The sequence below is a fragment of the Trichosurus vulpecula genome, chromosome 7 (assembly GCF_011100635.1).
Source record: "Trichosurus vulpecula isolate mTriVul1 chromosome 7, mTriVul1.pri, whole genome shotgun sequence".
Lineage (NCBI taxonomy): Eukaryota > Metazoa > Chordata > Mammalia > Diprotodontia > Phalangeridae > Trichosurus > Trichosurus vulpecula.
This window is the reverse complement of record NC_050579.1, coordinates 154,964,715-154,982,837: the sequence shown is the minus strand read 5'-3', so window position 1 is coordinate 154,982,837 and position 18,123 is coordinate 154,964,715. Positions and strand designations below refer to the sequence as shown.

Sequence of the window (18,123 nt, the reverse complement as noted above, 5' to 3'; positions counted from 1 at the left end):
GTAGACATGCAAAACATATTTCCATTTTAATTATGCTGTGAAAGAAAACACAGATGCCCTCCCTCCCTTCAAACAAAAAAGAAAAATAAATAAAGTTTCAAAAAGTATACTTAGATCTGCATTCAGAGTCTATCAGTTCCTTCCCTGGAGGTGCATAGTATTTTTTATCCTAAGTCCTTTGGAACTGTCTTGGATTATTATATTACTGAGAATAGCTAAGTCATTCGCAACATTGCTGTACAATGTACAATGTTCTCCTGGTTCTGCTCATTCTGCTTTGCATCAGTTCATGTAAGTCTTTCCAGGTTTTTTTTGAGAGCATCCTACTTGTCGTTTCTTATAGTACAATAGTATAGTGGCTTTCCTACTACGCTAAAAAAAAATGAATAGGCCATGTATCTATAAGTACTTATAGATTTTGTTTCTATAACCCAGCATATTTTAAAAATCATTTTTAGAGATAGAAGATAGTGAAAATTAATGTAATAATTTAAAGAACACGATGAAAGTTGACTAGTAGGAAACAACTGAATATACTGAAAGGACACAATAAGTGAAATGAAAAGAGGGCAGTCATAGAAGTGGAAAAGTAAGGGGAATAAGCAGGGCCGGGTGGGTAGACTGTCTAAGAAGAACAAAAACCAATGTTATGAGGTTAGAGAGAAAGAGGCCACAGCTATCAAACTGGAAAAAACTATGACATGGACAAGACAAGGTTCAGAAATGAGGTATGAGCAAGGCATAGAAAGATGTCCTTTCATGATGGAAATGATCTTTATTTTTCAGGCACAAATTGGGACGTGACACCATAAGTAGGACACAATATTTGTATCACAGACATATTGGGTAGCAGATACAATTTTCAATTTTCAAGGTGTTTGACAACCATATTACAAAAACAATATCTATGAGAAATAATGTTGGCAGGAAAGGCAGTTTTGTACAGCATCACCTATTTTGTACATGTTTTTGATGGTAATGATGTGCGGTTATTTATTTAAGTACAGTAAGATATTATCAATTTGGGTCAACTAATTTGAAAATAATTAACCATGAAATATATCATCTTTGATATCTGAAGTGATATAACCAGAAATTTTTGTACTTATGATGCCTTATAATATAATGGAAAATTATACTTTTTAATCATTTTATTTATTTAATTATTTCTCAGAAAAAGCCATTTTATTTCTTTAGAGAACCATACAGTATGAACATATGTAGCTATTAAGTTTCATGTGACACTTTTCTTGTTCAGCTGCTGTTCAGTTGTTTTTTAGTTATATCCAACTCCGTGACCCCACTTGGGGTTTTCTTGGCAAGACACTGGAGTGGTTTGCCAGTTCCTTCTCTAGCTCATTTTATAGACAAGGAAACTGAGGCAAACAGGGTGAAGTGACTTGCTCATAGTCATACTACCAGTAAGGGTCTGAGGCTAGATTTGAACTCAGGTCTTCCTGACTCTGGACCTTGCACTCTATTCACTGTGCCACCTAGCCATCATGTTCTTAGAATGTATTGTTCTCAAAGGGAATGAAACAGTCTTTCCCAAAAATGTTTTACAATTTAAGACTTTTTCAATAAGATATTTAGAGTTCCTTGTTTTGCCTCATTCCAACTCAGTTAAGGTTCATTGTATTTTCTGAAGGATCAGAATTTAGAAAGAAGCTCAGTTCCAAATGCCTTCAAAGCATAACCACTATACTCACCAATTTTAAATAGTGATATTAAGAATCCCATTTCTCTTAAGTGTCCAAATATAGTGTTAGGGCATCTGGCTGACAAATATGTTAGAGTACTTGGACTTGGAATGAAGAGATACCTGAGTTCAAATTCCATTTCTAATTCTTACTAGTTGTATAACTTTAGACAAACGACATACTGTAAGTCTGTTTCCTTCTCTATAAAAAGGTGCTATATACCTATAGGACTTACCTTACAAGATTGTTTTAAGGATCAAATGAGTGTGTGTGTGTGTGTGTGTGTGTGTGTGTGTGTGTGTGCGCGTGCGCGTATAATACATGTACTCAGTATATGCATATACACATATATACATACAATTAATACATTGGGTATATATATTATACAAACATAATATCAGACATTTTTATAGCATTTTAAGGGTTAAAAAATCACATCTATCTATGTATACATAACTGGCTTTCTAACATGGAAATTTATATGTGTATAAAACACAAAAGTTTATGTGTATGTATATATGGTTTTCTAAAGTGCTATGCAAATATCTATTATTTGTTATTGTTCTAAAGTGAGATTTTTTTTCTGCTTAACTTTTAGACATTAAAAGAAAGAATCTTATAGTAAGAAGATATCACTTAGTATATTATTCAATTTTTTTCTCCTTTGTCAATTAGAAATCTAAAAAAATGTAATGCTCCCTATATCCCATTTGATCCTAAATTTTCCCCTTATCCATAGAGGGCTAAGAAATTGAAGGGATACCCATCAATTGGGGAATGGCTGAACAAGTTGTGGTATATGATTATAATGGAATATTATTGTGCCATAAGAAATGATGATCAGGGTGATTTCAGAAAAACCTGGAAAGACTTATATGAACTGATACTGAGCCAAGTGAGCAGAACCAGAACACTGAACATGGTAACAGAAATATTGTCTGATGGAACTGTGAATGACTTAGCTATATACACACACATAATGATCCAAGACAATCCCAAAGGACTCATGATGAAAAATGCTATCTCTTCCAAAGAAAGAACTGATGGTGCCTGAATACAGAGTGAAGCATATTATCTTTTACTTTCTCTTCTTTTCTTATTTTGTTCAATTTTGTCCCTCACAAAATGATTAATATGGAAATGTTTAACATGATTATACCTGTATAATCTGTATCAGATTGGAGAAAGGGAAGGAGGGATAGAACTTGGAACTCAAAACTTAACAAAAAATGTTAAAAATTGTTTATACATGTAATTTAGGGGAAAAAAAATTTAAAAAAAATAACTGCCACCATTTTTATATATTCTAAGAAGTACTTATTACCATGCTTTGAGTTTACCCAGATGAAGAACCCTTTCTTTGAACCCTAGAATTTACTGTCCTCAGTGAAAGATAATTTAACCCACTAAAAGGTTGTGTGTGTGTATGTGTGTGTGTGTGTGTGTGTGTGTGTGTGTGTGTATAAAAATCCAATTTTTTAAAAAAATCACATCACGTGAAATCACCAAATTTCACTTTTGGCTGCTAGGTGGTGAAATGGATAAGAAAATTGAACTTGGATAAGCTGGAAGAAAATAAGACCAGAATTTTAATCCCACCTCAAACAGCAGCTGTGTGAATCTAGGCAAGCCACTTAACTACTCTGAATCTGTTTCTTCAACTATTAAACAGTAAGGATCAAATAAAATGCTATGTGAAAAGTACCTTCCAAATTTTAAATCATACAAATGCTATTATGCTTATTTTGGTATGTTTATGTTTCAACAAACACCATGTCAATGAATTACCATTTATTTTGAAAATAGAATTTTAATCGTGAACTTACAGAAGATGGAAATAGAATATTGGTAATGACTATTTACCAGAATAAACCATATTGCTCAGAGATGGGAGTGGTGTAAGATTTTCAGAACACTTTCCCTCCCCCAATTAATTTTCACACAATAGGCCTAGGTTGAATTGCTCAACTTCTTAGGGAGGGTGGGTGGGAAGGGAAGAGGGAAGGGAATTTGGAACTCAAAGTTTTAAAATCAGATGTTCAAAAACAAAAAAAGTTTTTGTATGCAACTAAAAAATAAGATACACAGGCAATGGGGCGTAGAAATTTATCTTGCCCTACAAGAAAGGAAGGGAAAAGGGGATGAGAGGGGAGGGGGGTGATAGAGGGGAGGGCTGACTGGGGAACAGGGCAATCAGAATATAAGCCATCTGGGAGTGGGGGGGGAGGGCAGAAATGGGGAGAAAATTTGTAATTCAAACTGTTGTGAAAATCAAAGTTGAAAACCAAATATGTTAAATAAATAAATTGCATTTAAAAAAAAAAATTTCACACAACAATGTGGGAAAAAAAAGGTTCTTGAGTGGAAATGTACTTTTTTATTCAGGGTAGGTATTTAAGCCTATGATTCAGTTTAACAAACACTAGCTGAATATAACTTTTCAAAAATATTTGCACATGGGAAAACAATATACAGAAATATTTGTATTAAATCCTATAATCTAGTAGCTATTAGTTTGTCATTACAACTAGGAGGATACATATTTATAGTTTCTTCTTTGCTTTTAAAGTATTTGCTAACCTTGGTATTTCATCTTCTTCCCAACGAAACAGAGTACCAGTAAGGGAATTTCCTGGTAACTTATCTTTGCAACATCCAATTTCATGCAATGTATCACCTAGGAACAGAAAAGGTATAAGAAACAAAAGTATCTTATTATTTGTATAATGCTTTAAGTTAAAATTTAATGTCTTATCACTTCTATGCAAACTCTAAAATTACTTAAGCATTACAAATCTATGCCAATAGACAGAGTTTAAAATGTTTTTAAACCAAAAAGGAAAGAAAAGATTCACAATATATGTGTATGGGAGAAGAAATGTGATATGTGGTAGGTATACTTATATAATCACATTTTTTTTGAACAAAAAATGTATCATGCAAACTCTGAAGAAATGAAATCATTTATAATCACATTTCAAAAAACATATAAAATTTGTATTTGTGATCTCTAATCTAAATTCCCCAAGAAACTTATATCTGTGACTTTAAGTAGGAAACCTACAGAAACTGGATACCAGATCAAATTTAAAATACAATTTACCACTCATTCCCCAAACTGAAAGAGAATACACAATGGATTCCAGATGCAAGAGCAGTGAGTGGAAGTCTCTGGTTAATGTAGGTACAATTTGACCTGCAGATGATGAGGGGACTATGTATGTTTGCTCACAAGGTCTGGTTTAAGAAAGTGTGATAAGGGGTCATGTTTCAAAAGCTGCCTCTGAAGAGTTACTACCTCCCAGGAGGTTTCTTTCTGAAGATTAACTCTTTCTATGCAGAAGAGACTGAATAGCAAAAGGAAGAATATTGATGCTAGGATTTATACACTAAATTCACAATCTCCTCTTACAACTCATAAGAGTTGTTATCTCCATAAGAGAAAACTGTCTTTGCCACTATGACCTTTTAAAGGGGTCTCCCTTAAGGAATCTTCCATTCCGTGGATAATGATTTTTCATATATAAAAGGACAACAATTTGTTGGCTCTACAAGCATCTATGTCAATTTTCACTGAGTATGAAAATGTGATGTCCTTTTCCTTGAATATGTGTATTTTATTAAATTATTTATTAAAAAGCTAAAATATACATAATAGGCATTTTAAAAATTAAAGGAATAAGCAACAAGTATAAAAAAGGGCTATAAAGTGTCTAAATTTGGGCATTACCATGTCTTTTAGAAAATTCACATAATAGGTTCACAAGTATAGAATTCCTATTAAATAATCCATTTCGTCTAAGTACTTCTTTAAAATTCATTTTAGCTAATCCATAATAAAACAAAACTTGGTAACATTTTATATTATATATTATATTTTCAATTGCCCAACAAACATTTATTAAAGTGCCTACCTTATGCAAGGCTCTAGTAGGCAATAAGAAGTACAAACAAGATGAAACAACCCTACCCTCCTAGAACTTATATTCTAATGTTCAGATACTACTAATTGTATCTAAAGCAGAAGAACATGCACATTTTCATAGTTTAACCTGAAAACATTAATTTTACATTGAAACTATTTTTTTAACTGTTCAGGGTTCCACACAGAACAAATTTCAGTTATGAATTAGAAAAATTTGTCACAGAGTTTATTTTATAATTTTGAACCAAAATGATAAGAGTATAGGGCTCCCATAAAACTCAGTTCATTCTGTATCTGAGTTACCCTGCAAAATTTCAAAATGTGATTTCCAAAAAGTAACTGTGATAGAGTTCAACAACAACAACAACATACCAGTAATTTACCACTCTTTCCTTAGGGTAATAAACCAATACGAAGGGTTCAATTTCCCGTACATGCAACTCAAACCTCATTTCCCGCCTTTAACATCTTTAACCTCTGTATCATTTGAACCTTTCCTTATACATTTAAACATGTTTCCTTTATCTCAAAAAAACAACAAAAAAACTGCATCATTGGACTGTTATTCTTTCCTTCTACCTATCATATCATTTCTAACATTCATGATTAAACTCTTCAATGATTTATCAATATTTACTGCCTCACATTATTCACCATTTCTTTAACTGTCTACAATTTGCTTTCTTTTTTAATTATTAAACTTCATTAATAATATTTTTAAATGATGAGGCGAGTCTGGTGTTGTGGTTGCAGAGGGGTTCAAATCCAGTCGATAACACATACTAGTTATGTAAAACTAATTCACAAAACCTTTCATTGCCCAAGGGAACTATTAAAAAGGAAATCCAAAATTCCTTTCCCCCCCGATAATCAAATATTTATGTCCAAAAAAATGTTTGTATCATTCTGTGTACATCATCTCTGAGTCAGAAGGTAGGGCAGCACAACTCATAAGTCTTCTGGAATCATAACTGATCGTTGTTGAAGTCCTACGTCTTTTTTTAATTACTTATTTATGATGTTTGTTTTTATAGCATAAACTATCCTCCCAGTTCTGCTCATTTCACTCTTTTATCAGTTCAACAATTTGTTTTCAATATTTAAGATTCTATTCATTCAAGTGGCTCCCTCAAATCACCAGTGATCTCATCCATGGTCTTTTCCATTGCTCACCCTTCTTGAGAGTTAGAGTTAGACTATCTTCATGAGATCGTTAGCTTCTAGACCACTATATTCTCTCAGAGATTGCCTTTGATGGCGTTTCTTCTGTTACTTCTGGAGTATCCTGAGTATTAGTCCTTCCTTTTTTGCTCCTCTGCATTCATATTTGCTTCCTTGAGAACCTGATTCATTCTCATGCCTTCAATTATCACCTCTGTAAATTACTCTTAAATTACATTTCCCACAATAGTCTTACCATCATCTTCTCAGGTCTTTATATTTCACTGCCTATATGACATCTTCACTTGGAAATAAAACTAATATCTAAAATGTGGTATTCCCAAAACTAAATTTTTTTCATAAATATCTCTCAACTTTTTAAAAGAAATTTTGTTATCTTTTGTTTTTACATCACCTACATTTCCCAGGATATTCGTCCTTGAACCTCTAGTCAGAGAATAATCTCTTATGATAAAGGATAAAAAAAGAGGAAAAAGAAAAGTTGAACAAAACTAACCATCATATTGAAAGTCTGACAATGTATTCAGTATTTCATACCCATAAACCATGATCGCTGCAAAAAAGTGCTGAGAAGTGCCTTCTGATCTGTTCTTTAATGCCAAATTTGATCATTAAGATTTTGCAGCACTATTTTTATTATTTTGTTCATGTTCATTTTATTTATATTACTGTCATCATTGTGTTTGTTTTTTTGGGGGTTCTACTTTCTTAACTTTCAATGGCACATTCTCACAAATCCACCAGGTATCATATTTTCAAATATTATTTTTACTTTAACTCCTTTTCATTTATCTCTCACAACAACCAACAAATAAGTACTCAGTACATACTTTATGTTTAGCATTATGCTAACCTAGCTACTGTGAGCTACACAAAAATCATTAAGAAACATAGTTCGTTTATAATTAAGTTGGCTATATTTAAAAGAAAACATAACTAAACATCCCACAAAACAAAAATTAGAAAACCTTCAATTTCAAAATCTTGTGGAAACCAGTATACACGTAATACCTAATCCTATTCTTTAATTTTACCATGACGTCAAAGACCAATATTATACCGTATAACTGCTATTAAACCTCTATTAATGAAAAAGATTTAAATCCAATAATATATTTTGTCCATAATACTGTAATGAGAACTAGAAATAACATAAAATATGAAAAGGTATATTTCAGAAAGTCAGATAGGAGTATGAAAATACAGCTTAGGTGATAACTATATAGCACTGGGCCAGCACTTTGACAAATAACTAAGTAATAATGCACTTGACTCGCCAGGTATGCCACTGACAGACTGCTGACTACAGGACATAACATCTTTGATCTATTAGGGTGTATGTTAACTATGCATGTATATAATACGTGTAAAAGGAATTAGAAAACTCATACTTTAGTATAATAACTTTAGTATTTTTAGCGAAGTAGAAGCTGAAATTATCCAGCAAAAGTTGGAATGGGAAAGGTGGAATTTGGTGACTTGAAGAAGGGAATAGACCTGAACTGGCCATTACCAAGAGTGAGCGCAGGAGTAGATAGAGATGAATAAAAGGACTGTCAATTAGCAGTAAAAGCAGGGTTGAAGTTATAGAGCATGAATTTGTACTGGGCCAATTCTGCACTGTTGTGTCTTTAATTCAACTTAATATCATTCAGTTCAATTCAACTGAAAAAACATTTATTAGGCATCCACCAAATTCCAGGGATGAAAGGATGGAAACAAAATACCCTTTGTCCTCAAAGAAATTATCTTTTATTGGAAAAAAACAATGTGCACACAGACAAGTAAATACAAAACATACAAAATAAAATAAATATAAAGAAATTTCAATGGGGGAGTAATTCAATGGAGGAAACTGGGAAAGTTCTCTTATTGATAGTGGCATTTAAACTGCGCTTTGAAGGGTTCTCCTGTAGGACTGAGTGCCCTGGCATGGCCTTTCTCCTTCCTACCAACTTAGACCTATTATATATACCTTTTTCAAAATCCAGTTAACTCATCCTCCAGAATGCTTTCCATAATTAAGAACCTCTAACTTCAATTACTCTTTTATTCTTAAAACCTTCAGTATTCATTTACTCAGTTTGTACTGTGTTATTTTCAGCTAATATATCATGCAACTATTATATTTTATAACATATATTTTGTTTTCCCAAATAAACCATAGGCTCTTTAAAGATAAGAACTATTGTGACTGTTTATTTTGCATACTTTGGGGCCTACTACTCAATATGATACTTGTTGAAAGCAAGAAAACTAGTATACAGGCATTTTATTATTACTAAGCTATTTCCATATTCCTTCTGCTGTTATGACAAAGACTGTTACAGAGAAAAACAAAAGTTTAAAAACTTTATAAATATTAAATTTATGAAATGAATCTTACTTTTTCTTTTCACTTTCCGGAACCTGACAGCAGCCAGGTTAATTAAATTCATTCCATATAGATTGTAGTCAATGAAGAGCTGGAGGAGGTAGGGAATATGCGCTTCATGAGGCTGGTAATATTTATTCATTATGGCTCCACTCTGCAAAAGTTCACATATCCTGAAGTGAAGAATAAAATACTAATTATAGCAGAGAAGCATAGAGTTGTAGATTCAGAGCTAGAAGAAATCTTAGCCATCACCTCATACAACTCTCTTTATTTTGTAGACAGGGTAACTACAGCCAAGGAAAGTTAAGTGATTTGCTTGTGGTCCTATATTCAAGAAAGAGAAAAACTTGGATTTAAACCCAAGCCCTCTGTTTCTAAACTTAGAAATTTGCACTGCAACTTCCTACTTGTCTTACAATAACAGAATTGGAAGGTATCTCAGAGATCATCCTGTTCAATCCATACCCGAATAGAAACCAGAAGGAATTGTATGACCTGTTTTAGCAATGGAGCAATTATTTAAATTAAGAAAAATGAATATAGCACACTGGCAATCAATGTTTTTCTTTAAACATTTGACTATTTTTATTTAATCAAAAGTGAAACCTTATTAAACAAAATAACTAGCCTTCTCTGAAATGAGTTCTGTATTTGAAAGGAAACAATCACTCTCAGTTTCTACAAAATTTAACGTGTATTTTATGTATAAGACTGAAAGGATTATATAGAAAGCATGAAAGAATGATAAAAACAGTCAGCTGACATTCATTATTTTTAGCTAATAAATTTTGCTTTGGAAGAATGTAAACAAATGTGTTTAACTTGGCTAACTCAAAAAGTGTTTTCCTCCCTTAATTTAAGAATTTATAAAATCCTTTAGAAAATGACTTAATAATGAAACTTGCATTTAGAAATAATATAAACACCAGATCCAAGAAAAAGGGAAATGGTCCAACTAGTAGCCTTATGATCCAACCTTAAAAAGATTACTATTACCTCTCTTGTCTCAAAGTAATTTGATTAGTTTTGTTTACAAAAAAAAAATTAAGCCCTCAAAATTAAGCAGAAGATACACATAAAATCACTTAACCCCAGAAGTTATTTATAACAAATGAAATGTTATATAGTACTTTATTTCAGTGGTATTAAAGAAAAAAAATTTGTTCCATGAACCACTTTGGCAGGGCAAAAGAATACCTATCCCTCCGATCCCTTCCATACCTCATTTCCAGTTGCCTCTGAGAAAGGAAGAAATAAAAAAATCTTCATCATTTTAAAGGGGAAAATAGTTTGCATTTACATTTTTTAAACAAAGCTTTTTTGGTTAGATGTCAAATTAGGAATAAAAGAGGTAAATTACAAATTTATGCCAGGAAAGAAAATATAGTCAAAACTGTTATTATAAACATAAACTAGCTCAGTACCAATCTGGAAGACTTTGTGACTTTCTTCTTGGACCTAAAGCTCACTCAGAGAACTTGAGCTCTAGTTCAAAGTTTCAGTTATGGTGAACATCTACTACACTGAAAAGACTTTGCAATGTGGACAGGCTAAAGAGCAGAAATAACTTTTAAGAGGCACCCACCTATTCATTCTAAGTTAACGTCAAGGCTGGTTCCTTGGGCTTATTTTGAGAAGTGCCATGGATAAAAGCTAGAAAAAACCATTCTAAAGTTTAAGGACAGGAAATGGAAGGAATACTTGGAGCAACCACAAAGAGATAAACTGTAATCAGATTGACATCTGATCCATGTGAAAAGTTCCCATACGAACAAAGTAACTAACAGTTCCGTGATGCATTAATACTTTTATTATTATTAAAACTATTCAGTTTCCAATTTGACTATTTCTGTACCTTTTCACCATTGCAGGATTATAAAGATAAATCTTCATAAAGTGTCTCTCCTTTTCATGATAACCATAAAATGGCCTGAAATAGAATAAAACAGACATTCAAATGATTCTCATTATAAAATACTGAAGAAATATGCTTATCACACTAGGGGAGCTTTATTCTTTTCAAATTCTTTTCCTGAGAGTATAATAGACTTAATGAAACCTTTTAGTTAAGTATCAAATTTACCAAATCAACAAATATTTTGTTAGTATGGACCACACTGGTGGCAAAGTAAACTTTAAAAACTTTATTCCTAGCATACTATATATAACACGAACTATTAACGGTGTATTTCTACAGTGCACTTAATTTTATAAGAAAACCCATACAGATTCAAACTAACAAATTATTATGAAGAAATATTCAAATCTGGCTACTTGTATACTTTGCTCCTGGTTTTACTACTTACTGTTTGGACTTTTCCCCTCCCAGTCAGTAGTCTTCTCACCCTGGGGATGTCTCTACCCTACAGTCTTCTCTTCTGATTCTGAATCCTTGGCATGGACTTACATTTCATGGAGTGTTCAGGCTATATTTCATTCTTGGCTCTACTCCTTACTCTGTGGACGTTTTCACCTCCTCCCCAACAGTCTTGCCCCCTTTCCTTCTTCCATCTACTGCTCCTCCTCACACTCTCTAGCTCCCCTTTATGTGTTGTCTTCTTCCATTAGAATGTAAGCTTAAGGGAAGAGGCTCTTTATTGCTGTATTTATATTCCCAGTGCTCAGCACAGTGCTTAGAACAAAATTAAATGCTTAAAATTAATAAACCTTAATCTATCTGTACTAGAGTCAACCTCTCCACATGTGTCTTTGATCCAATCTTCTCCTCTTGTACCCAGGAGATTGCAACTTCAAGAATGCCACTTTTTCTCCCAAATCTCTAACCTCTCCCTTTACTATGTTCTTTCCTACTCCAATCAATCAATAAACATTTATTAAGCATCTATTATGTGATAGGCACAGTGCTGAGCACTGAGGATACAGAAAGAGGCAAAAGACAGTCCCTGCCCTCAAGCAAGCTCATAATATCATTAGGGAGACAACACCCAAACAAATATATAAAAGCAAACTATATAGAGGATAAACCTAAGTGTCCCCTATCCTTCTAAAACCTTCATTAGACCCTAACAATATTTGTAAGCTATTGTGTCCTGCTCACAGCCAAAATCCCAGAAAAGGCTGTCTATACCTACTGCCTCTACTTTCTCTCTTCTTGCTCCTCCACCTTCTGTAATCTGGCTTCTGACTTCATCGCTGAAGTGAAATTAGTCTTGGTTAGAAGTCTGTATCTTTTTACCTTGTATTTTATTATAATATTGTATTTCAAGGTTTTTTCCTCCATTATGTTAGTTGCTGTGTAGTCTTGTATAATTCTCACTGTACTTCTTTGGTACTTGATCTTTTTCTTTATCACTTCCTGCAATATTTTTTTCTCCTATGATATGGAAATTCTGAATTTTGAATGCTATTTCTGAGAATTTTCATTTGAGATTTTGTTCAAGAACGGGTGGGTTCTAATTTTCTCTTCTGGTTCTAAAAAATATAGCAATTTCATATAGTTTCTTAAAATAAAGTATCCAGGTATCTTGTGAGAGATGTTAGGGAAGTGTAATCAATAGGACTTGGTAATAAACTGGATGGGGGGAAGGAGTGAGAGAGAGTAAGTGGTTGAGGATGACTCCTAGGTTATGAGCCTGGCTAATTGGGAGTATGGTGGTACCCTCAACAAGGGATAGTTAAAAAAACATTGAGAAGACAGAAGCTGTGGGGGAGAAGGAAAATAAATTAGGTCTTCCATTTCAATAGGCAGCTGGAGATGGAGACTGGAGTCAGGAGAAAGGTAAGGGCTGTATAAATGCATCTGGGAATCATCTTCTTTGAGGTGATAACGGAATCCATGGGAGATGAGGTCAGGTCCTAGGTCAGAGCCTTGGGGATACCTATCGTTAGCAGATGCAACCTAGATGAAGAATGAGCAAAGGAGACTCTATCAAGGATAAGAGTGTGATTGAGTGTGTCAAAAAGTACAGAAAAGTTGATCAGTATGAGAAGTGAGAAAAGGCCTTAGACTTAGGAATTAAAAGATCAACAGAGACTTCAGAGAGAGTGTTGGAATGATGGCATCTGAGTTCAGAAACCACACTACAGAGAATTAAAAAGAGAGTAAGATAGGAAGTAGAGGCACCTATCATAAATGGCCTGAAGGAGTTGAGCCAGGAAAAGAAAGAGAGATATAAGGTGACAGCAATAATGGAAGCATTCAATGAGGATTTTTTGAGGTCAAAGGGAGATGTGTATACTTGCAAGCAGCAGAGAGGCAGCCAGTAGACTAGGAGAGATTTAAGATTAGAGAGAAGCTATAGATAACACAGGGGGCAATATTCTGGAGAAGAATGGATGAAATGGGATCATTAGTGTACATAAAAGGGTTTATCTTGTCTTGTCTCTTCATTTGAGACAGGGGTGATGGGGGAAGAGTGGCAGAAGGTATCTGACACGTGAGATGAGGGAAGAAGTGAATGGCATCTCAGTGAAAGGCCTCGATTTTTTTTTCCCAGTGAAATATGAGGCAAAATTTTCAGCTAGGATGGGGTGGGGTGGGTGGGAGAGGGAAACATGGGAGATATGAGGAAGATGAAAAGGTCTGGGGAAAGGTGTTATGGTGACTGGATAATGAATAGATTACAGAAGCATAAAAGAATTGCCTTGCTGCAGTGAATACTCAGTTGATGTTACGTAACATAAGCTTGTAGTGGACCCAGTCATCATGGTTTCATGATTTTCTCCAGCTTCATTTAGTAGCCTGCGTCAGTAAAGGCAGAAGATGGCAGGAGAAAACCAGGTCTTGGGCTTGGCAGGGCAAGATCGCTGACAGGATAAGGGGTCAAGGCACTCAAGAAAAGAGGATCGTGTGGAACTGAATTAGTTCATCAAAGAGTCAAGATGTGGAAGGGAAGAGAGTGTAGATACTACAAAGGTGATGGCCTGGGAAATAACTAAAGGGTCGAGAGATTGGAGGTCACATGGAGGACAACAGGTCACAAAGGGGTCATAAGGTAGAATGAAAGATGATAAAAAATTATGATCACATAGGGGAATTTCAGAGTTCATGAACATGGAAATGGAACACTTGCAAGTGGCAGCAAAATCAAGGATATGACCAACTCTGTGTGTAGCTGAGACAAAATGAAGGAGTAGGTCATGGGAGATTCCTAAGTTGAAGAACAAAGAAATTAGGGCATTTGAGGGAATAACAGTATGTATACTGAAATCCCTTAGTATGGAGACAGGAGTTGGGGAGAACAGAAAGACTATGTATCAGGCACTGTGCTAAGCTCCAAGGCTATAAAAACAAGCAAGCAAGATAGTCCCTGCCATCAAGGAGCTTATATTCTAATGGGGGAAGGGGAAAAGAGCCCATAAAGGCATCCTAGAAAGGGGATGTGTATCTCTTTGTGTGGTTCTAGGAGGTGTGTGTGCATGTGTGTGATATGAAGACAGGAAGTGTCAATGAGATATGAGATGTTTTGCACATAAGGCATCGAAATCATGAAGAAGGGCAGGGAGTCCTGGAAGTTGGTAGATAATCACCACCAGAATTTCATTTGAATGATAAATATGGATTCAATGAACCTCAAAAGAAAGAGAAGTTACTGAATGATAGTGGTAGAAGGAAAGCCTGTGAGTGGCAACGTAGAGAAAAGAATACTGTTGTCTCCTCTGTCATGACCAGTGAATTGGAGAATATGAGTGAGATCAGGAAAGGGTGGCCAGGTATGTTGGCCATCAGTATGGAGACAGGTCTCAGTGAATGCAAAAAGATGGAAGGACTGAGAAAGGAAAGGGATTAAAATGAAAGAAAATTTGTTATATATGGAACAGGCATTCCAGAAAGCACAGTGGAAGGGGTGGGTAGATCTTGAGTGGGATGTTGGAGGTAGTTTGCATTGAGGGGGATGGGAACAAGGGAGCAGGCAGTAGAGGATGGAGAACAGGGTTTCTACAATGACATTTGAGAGTTCAGAATCAATGTGAGGGAGAGGCTATGAAAGGGTGGGAACATGTTAATCCCTGATGATTGACAATCTTTAAGTTTTTCCACATGATTACAAATAATTATGCATGTCGATCATTTAAATCAAGTCTATAAAGTCATTTCAAGGGTCTAAACATATCCCATGAGTAAAAAGGAAAAGGAATTATGGGAACATAACCTTAGACTTAGAAGGGTATTCCATAAACCTTTTGCCATTCACCTTTACCCCAACGGAACTTGGACTCCACCTCCAGGTCTGGTAAGTGAGCTTTTGCTGTATCTTGCAAGAGCCAGACTTCAATGACACTTCCTATCTCATATCATTCCACCTCCCCCCCACCCCCGCCAGAACTACACACAGAGATACACATCCCCTTTCTAGAACCTCCTTATGGATTGTTTTCCCCTCCCCAACTAGAATGTAAACTCCTTGATGGCAAGAATTATTTTGATTGTTTTTGTAGCCTTGGAGCTTAGCACAATGCCTGGCACATAGTAAATGTTTAATAAATGCTCAATCATTCTATCTATCATTCTTTACTCCTGGACCATACTTTATAAAACATTTTTTTGCTGTCTTCCCCTATGCCCACTTTACTTTGAAGTCACTGAGTAACTAAATACATACTGTTCTAATTTGGAGGGTCTTATTTAGTATTTCATAAAATTTCTATACCTCTTCACCTTCTGCAAAAAAGGAAGGATTATATAATGTGCGATTATTTTCAAGATGGTCTTTCTTGAAAACATTTTTATCATGAGCAATGCCATAAAAGATGACTAAATGTCTCATGAAATGAGTTTTCTTGGTGCCTTAGGATGGACAATAAAAATCAACTCTGCCAACTCCTTTATTTGCTCCTCCAAATCTAGTCATCCTTCTGTTTAGCTACATTATTCTTTTGCCTTCTGGTTTTGTTTATACAAAAAAATGATCAGACTGATGTGACTCAGTTCCTCTAACACTATCACTGGTGCTTACTGGTGTGATGGTTTGCTAGGCTGGTCCTTGGAAAGCAGACACAATCTGTGGCATGGACCATGTACTGCTTACCATTCTAGAATGGCAAAATCTGCCAACGTTTGTGCTCTGTTGGCAGTTTTTTTTTTAATTTTTATTTTTAGTTTACCACGCACGGTTCTACATAGTTTTGAGTTCCAGTTTTTCTCCCCTCCCTCCCCCCTCCCTCCCCAAGACGGCATGAAGTCTCATATAACTCTCATGTATAACGTCGCATTGAATTAATTTATGCACTAGTCAAGTCGTGGAGAAGAATTTTGACCAATGGAATGAATCATGAGGAAGAAGAAACAGAACCAAAAAAAAAAACAAACCCAAAAACAAAAACAAAAGAGAAGCAGAAAAGGCGAGCATGTAGTGTGCCTCAGTCTATATTCAAACTTCGCAGTTCTTTGTCTCGATGAAGATAGCATTCTCCATCGTGAGTCCCCTGGAGTTGTCGTTGCCCCTTAGGTTGCTGAGAAAAGCGCAGTTTGTCAGGGTTGGTCCTCACGGAATCCATATATCTGTGGCTGTGCACAACGTTCTCCTGGCTCTGCTCCGCTCACTCAGCATTATGTCGTGTAGGTTTTTCCAGGTTGTTATGAAGTCTGCATCACCCCCATTTCTTATGGCACAATAGTATTCCATTACCTTCATGTACCACAGTTTGTTCAGCCATTCCCCAATTGATGGGCATCCCTTTGATTTCCAATTCTTGGCTACCACAAAGAGAGCCGCTATAAATATTCTTGTACATATGGGTCCTTTTCCCGCTTGCGTGATTTCTTTGGGATACAACCCTAGAAGTGGTATTGCTGGGTCAAAGGGTATGAACATTTCTATAGCCCTTTGGGCATAGTTCCAAACCGCCCTCCAAAATGGCTGGATCAGCTCACAACTCCACCACCAATGCAACAATGTTCCAATTTCCCCACATCCTTTCCAGTATTTATCATTCTCCTGATTTGTTATTTTAGCCAATCTGACAGGAGAGATGTGGTATCTAAGAGTTGTTTTGATTTGCATTTCTCTAATCAGCAGCGATCCAGAGCATTTTTCCATATGCCTGTAGATAGCTTTAATTTCTTCCTCTGAAAACTGCCTGTTCATATCCTTTGACCATTTCTCAATTGGGGAATGGCTTGTATTCCTATATATTTGGCTCAGCTCCCTGTATATTTTAGAGATGAGGCCTTTATCAGAGATACTAGTTGCAAAGATTTTCTCCCAATTTTCTGCTTCTCTCCTAATTCTTGTTGCACTGGCTTTTTTTGTACAAAAACATTTCAATTTGACATAATCAAAATTGTCCATTTTGCATTTTGTAATGCTCTCTATCTCTTGTTGGGTCATGAATTCTTTACTTTTCCACAAATCTGATAAGTAAACTATTCCTTGCTTTCCCAAATTACTTAGAGTATCAACTTTTACTCCTAAATCATGAACCCATTTTGACTTTATTTTGGTATATGGTGTAAGATATTGGTCTATGCCCAGTTTTTGCCCTACCATTTTCCAATTTTCCCAACAGTTTTTGTGAAATAGTGAATTATTAGCCCAGAAACTGGCCTCTTTGGGTTTATCAAAGAGTAGATTGCTAAACTTGTTGATTTCACCTATTTGTGTAACTATCCTATTCCACTGATCCACACCCCTGTTTCTTAACCAGTACCAGGCAGTTTTGATGACTGCTGCTGTGTAGTACAGTTTAATATCTGGTGTGGCTAAGCCACCATCTCTAGCATATCTTTTCATTGATATCCTAGATACTCTAGACCTCTTGTTTTTCCAAATGAATTTTGTTATTATTTTGTCCAGCTCAGTAAAAAAATTTTTTGGTAGTTCGATTGGTATGGCACTGAATAGATAGATTAATTTAGGTAGAATTGTCATTTTTATTATATTAGCTCGGCCTAACCATGAGCAACTGATATTTCTCCATTTATTTAGATCTGATTTTATTCGCGTGAAAAGTGTTTCATAGTTATGTTCATATAGGCC

The 18,123-nt window shown here is 35.1% G+C and overlaps 1 protein-coding gene across 2 annotated transcripts in view; it reads right to left on the bottom strand.

Annotated features, from left to right (window-relative positions):
• The window catches only part of REV3L (REV3 like, DNA directed polymerase zeta catalytic subunit), a 273,850-nt gene that overhangs the window by 135,856 nt on the left and 119,871 nt on the right, over positions 1 to 18,123 (bottom strand). For both annotated transcript variants that reach the window (XM_036766365.1, XM_036766364.1), the window contains exons 3-5: positions 11,040 to 11,114; positions 9,194 to 9,354; positions 4,281 to 4,377 (exon numbers count right to left, since the gene is read on the bottom strand). In XM_036766365.1, the coding sequence (XP_036622260.1) occupies positions 4,281 to 4,377; positions 9,194 to 9,354; positions 11,040 to 11,114 (333 nt within the window). The remainder of the gene's footprint in view (positions 1 to 4,280; positions 4,378 to 9,193; positions 9,355 to 11,039; positions 11,115 to 18,123) is intronic.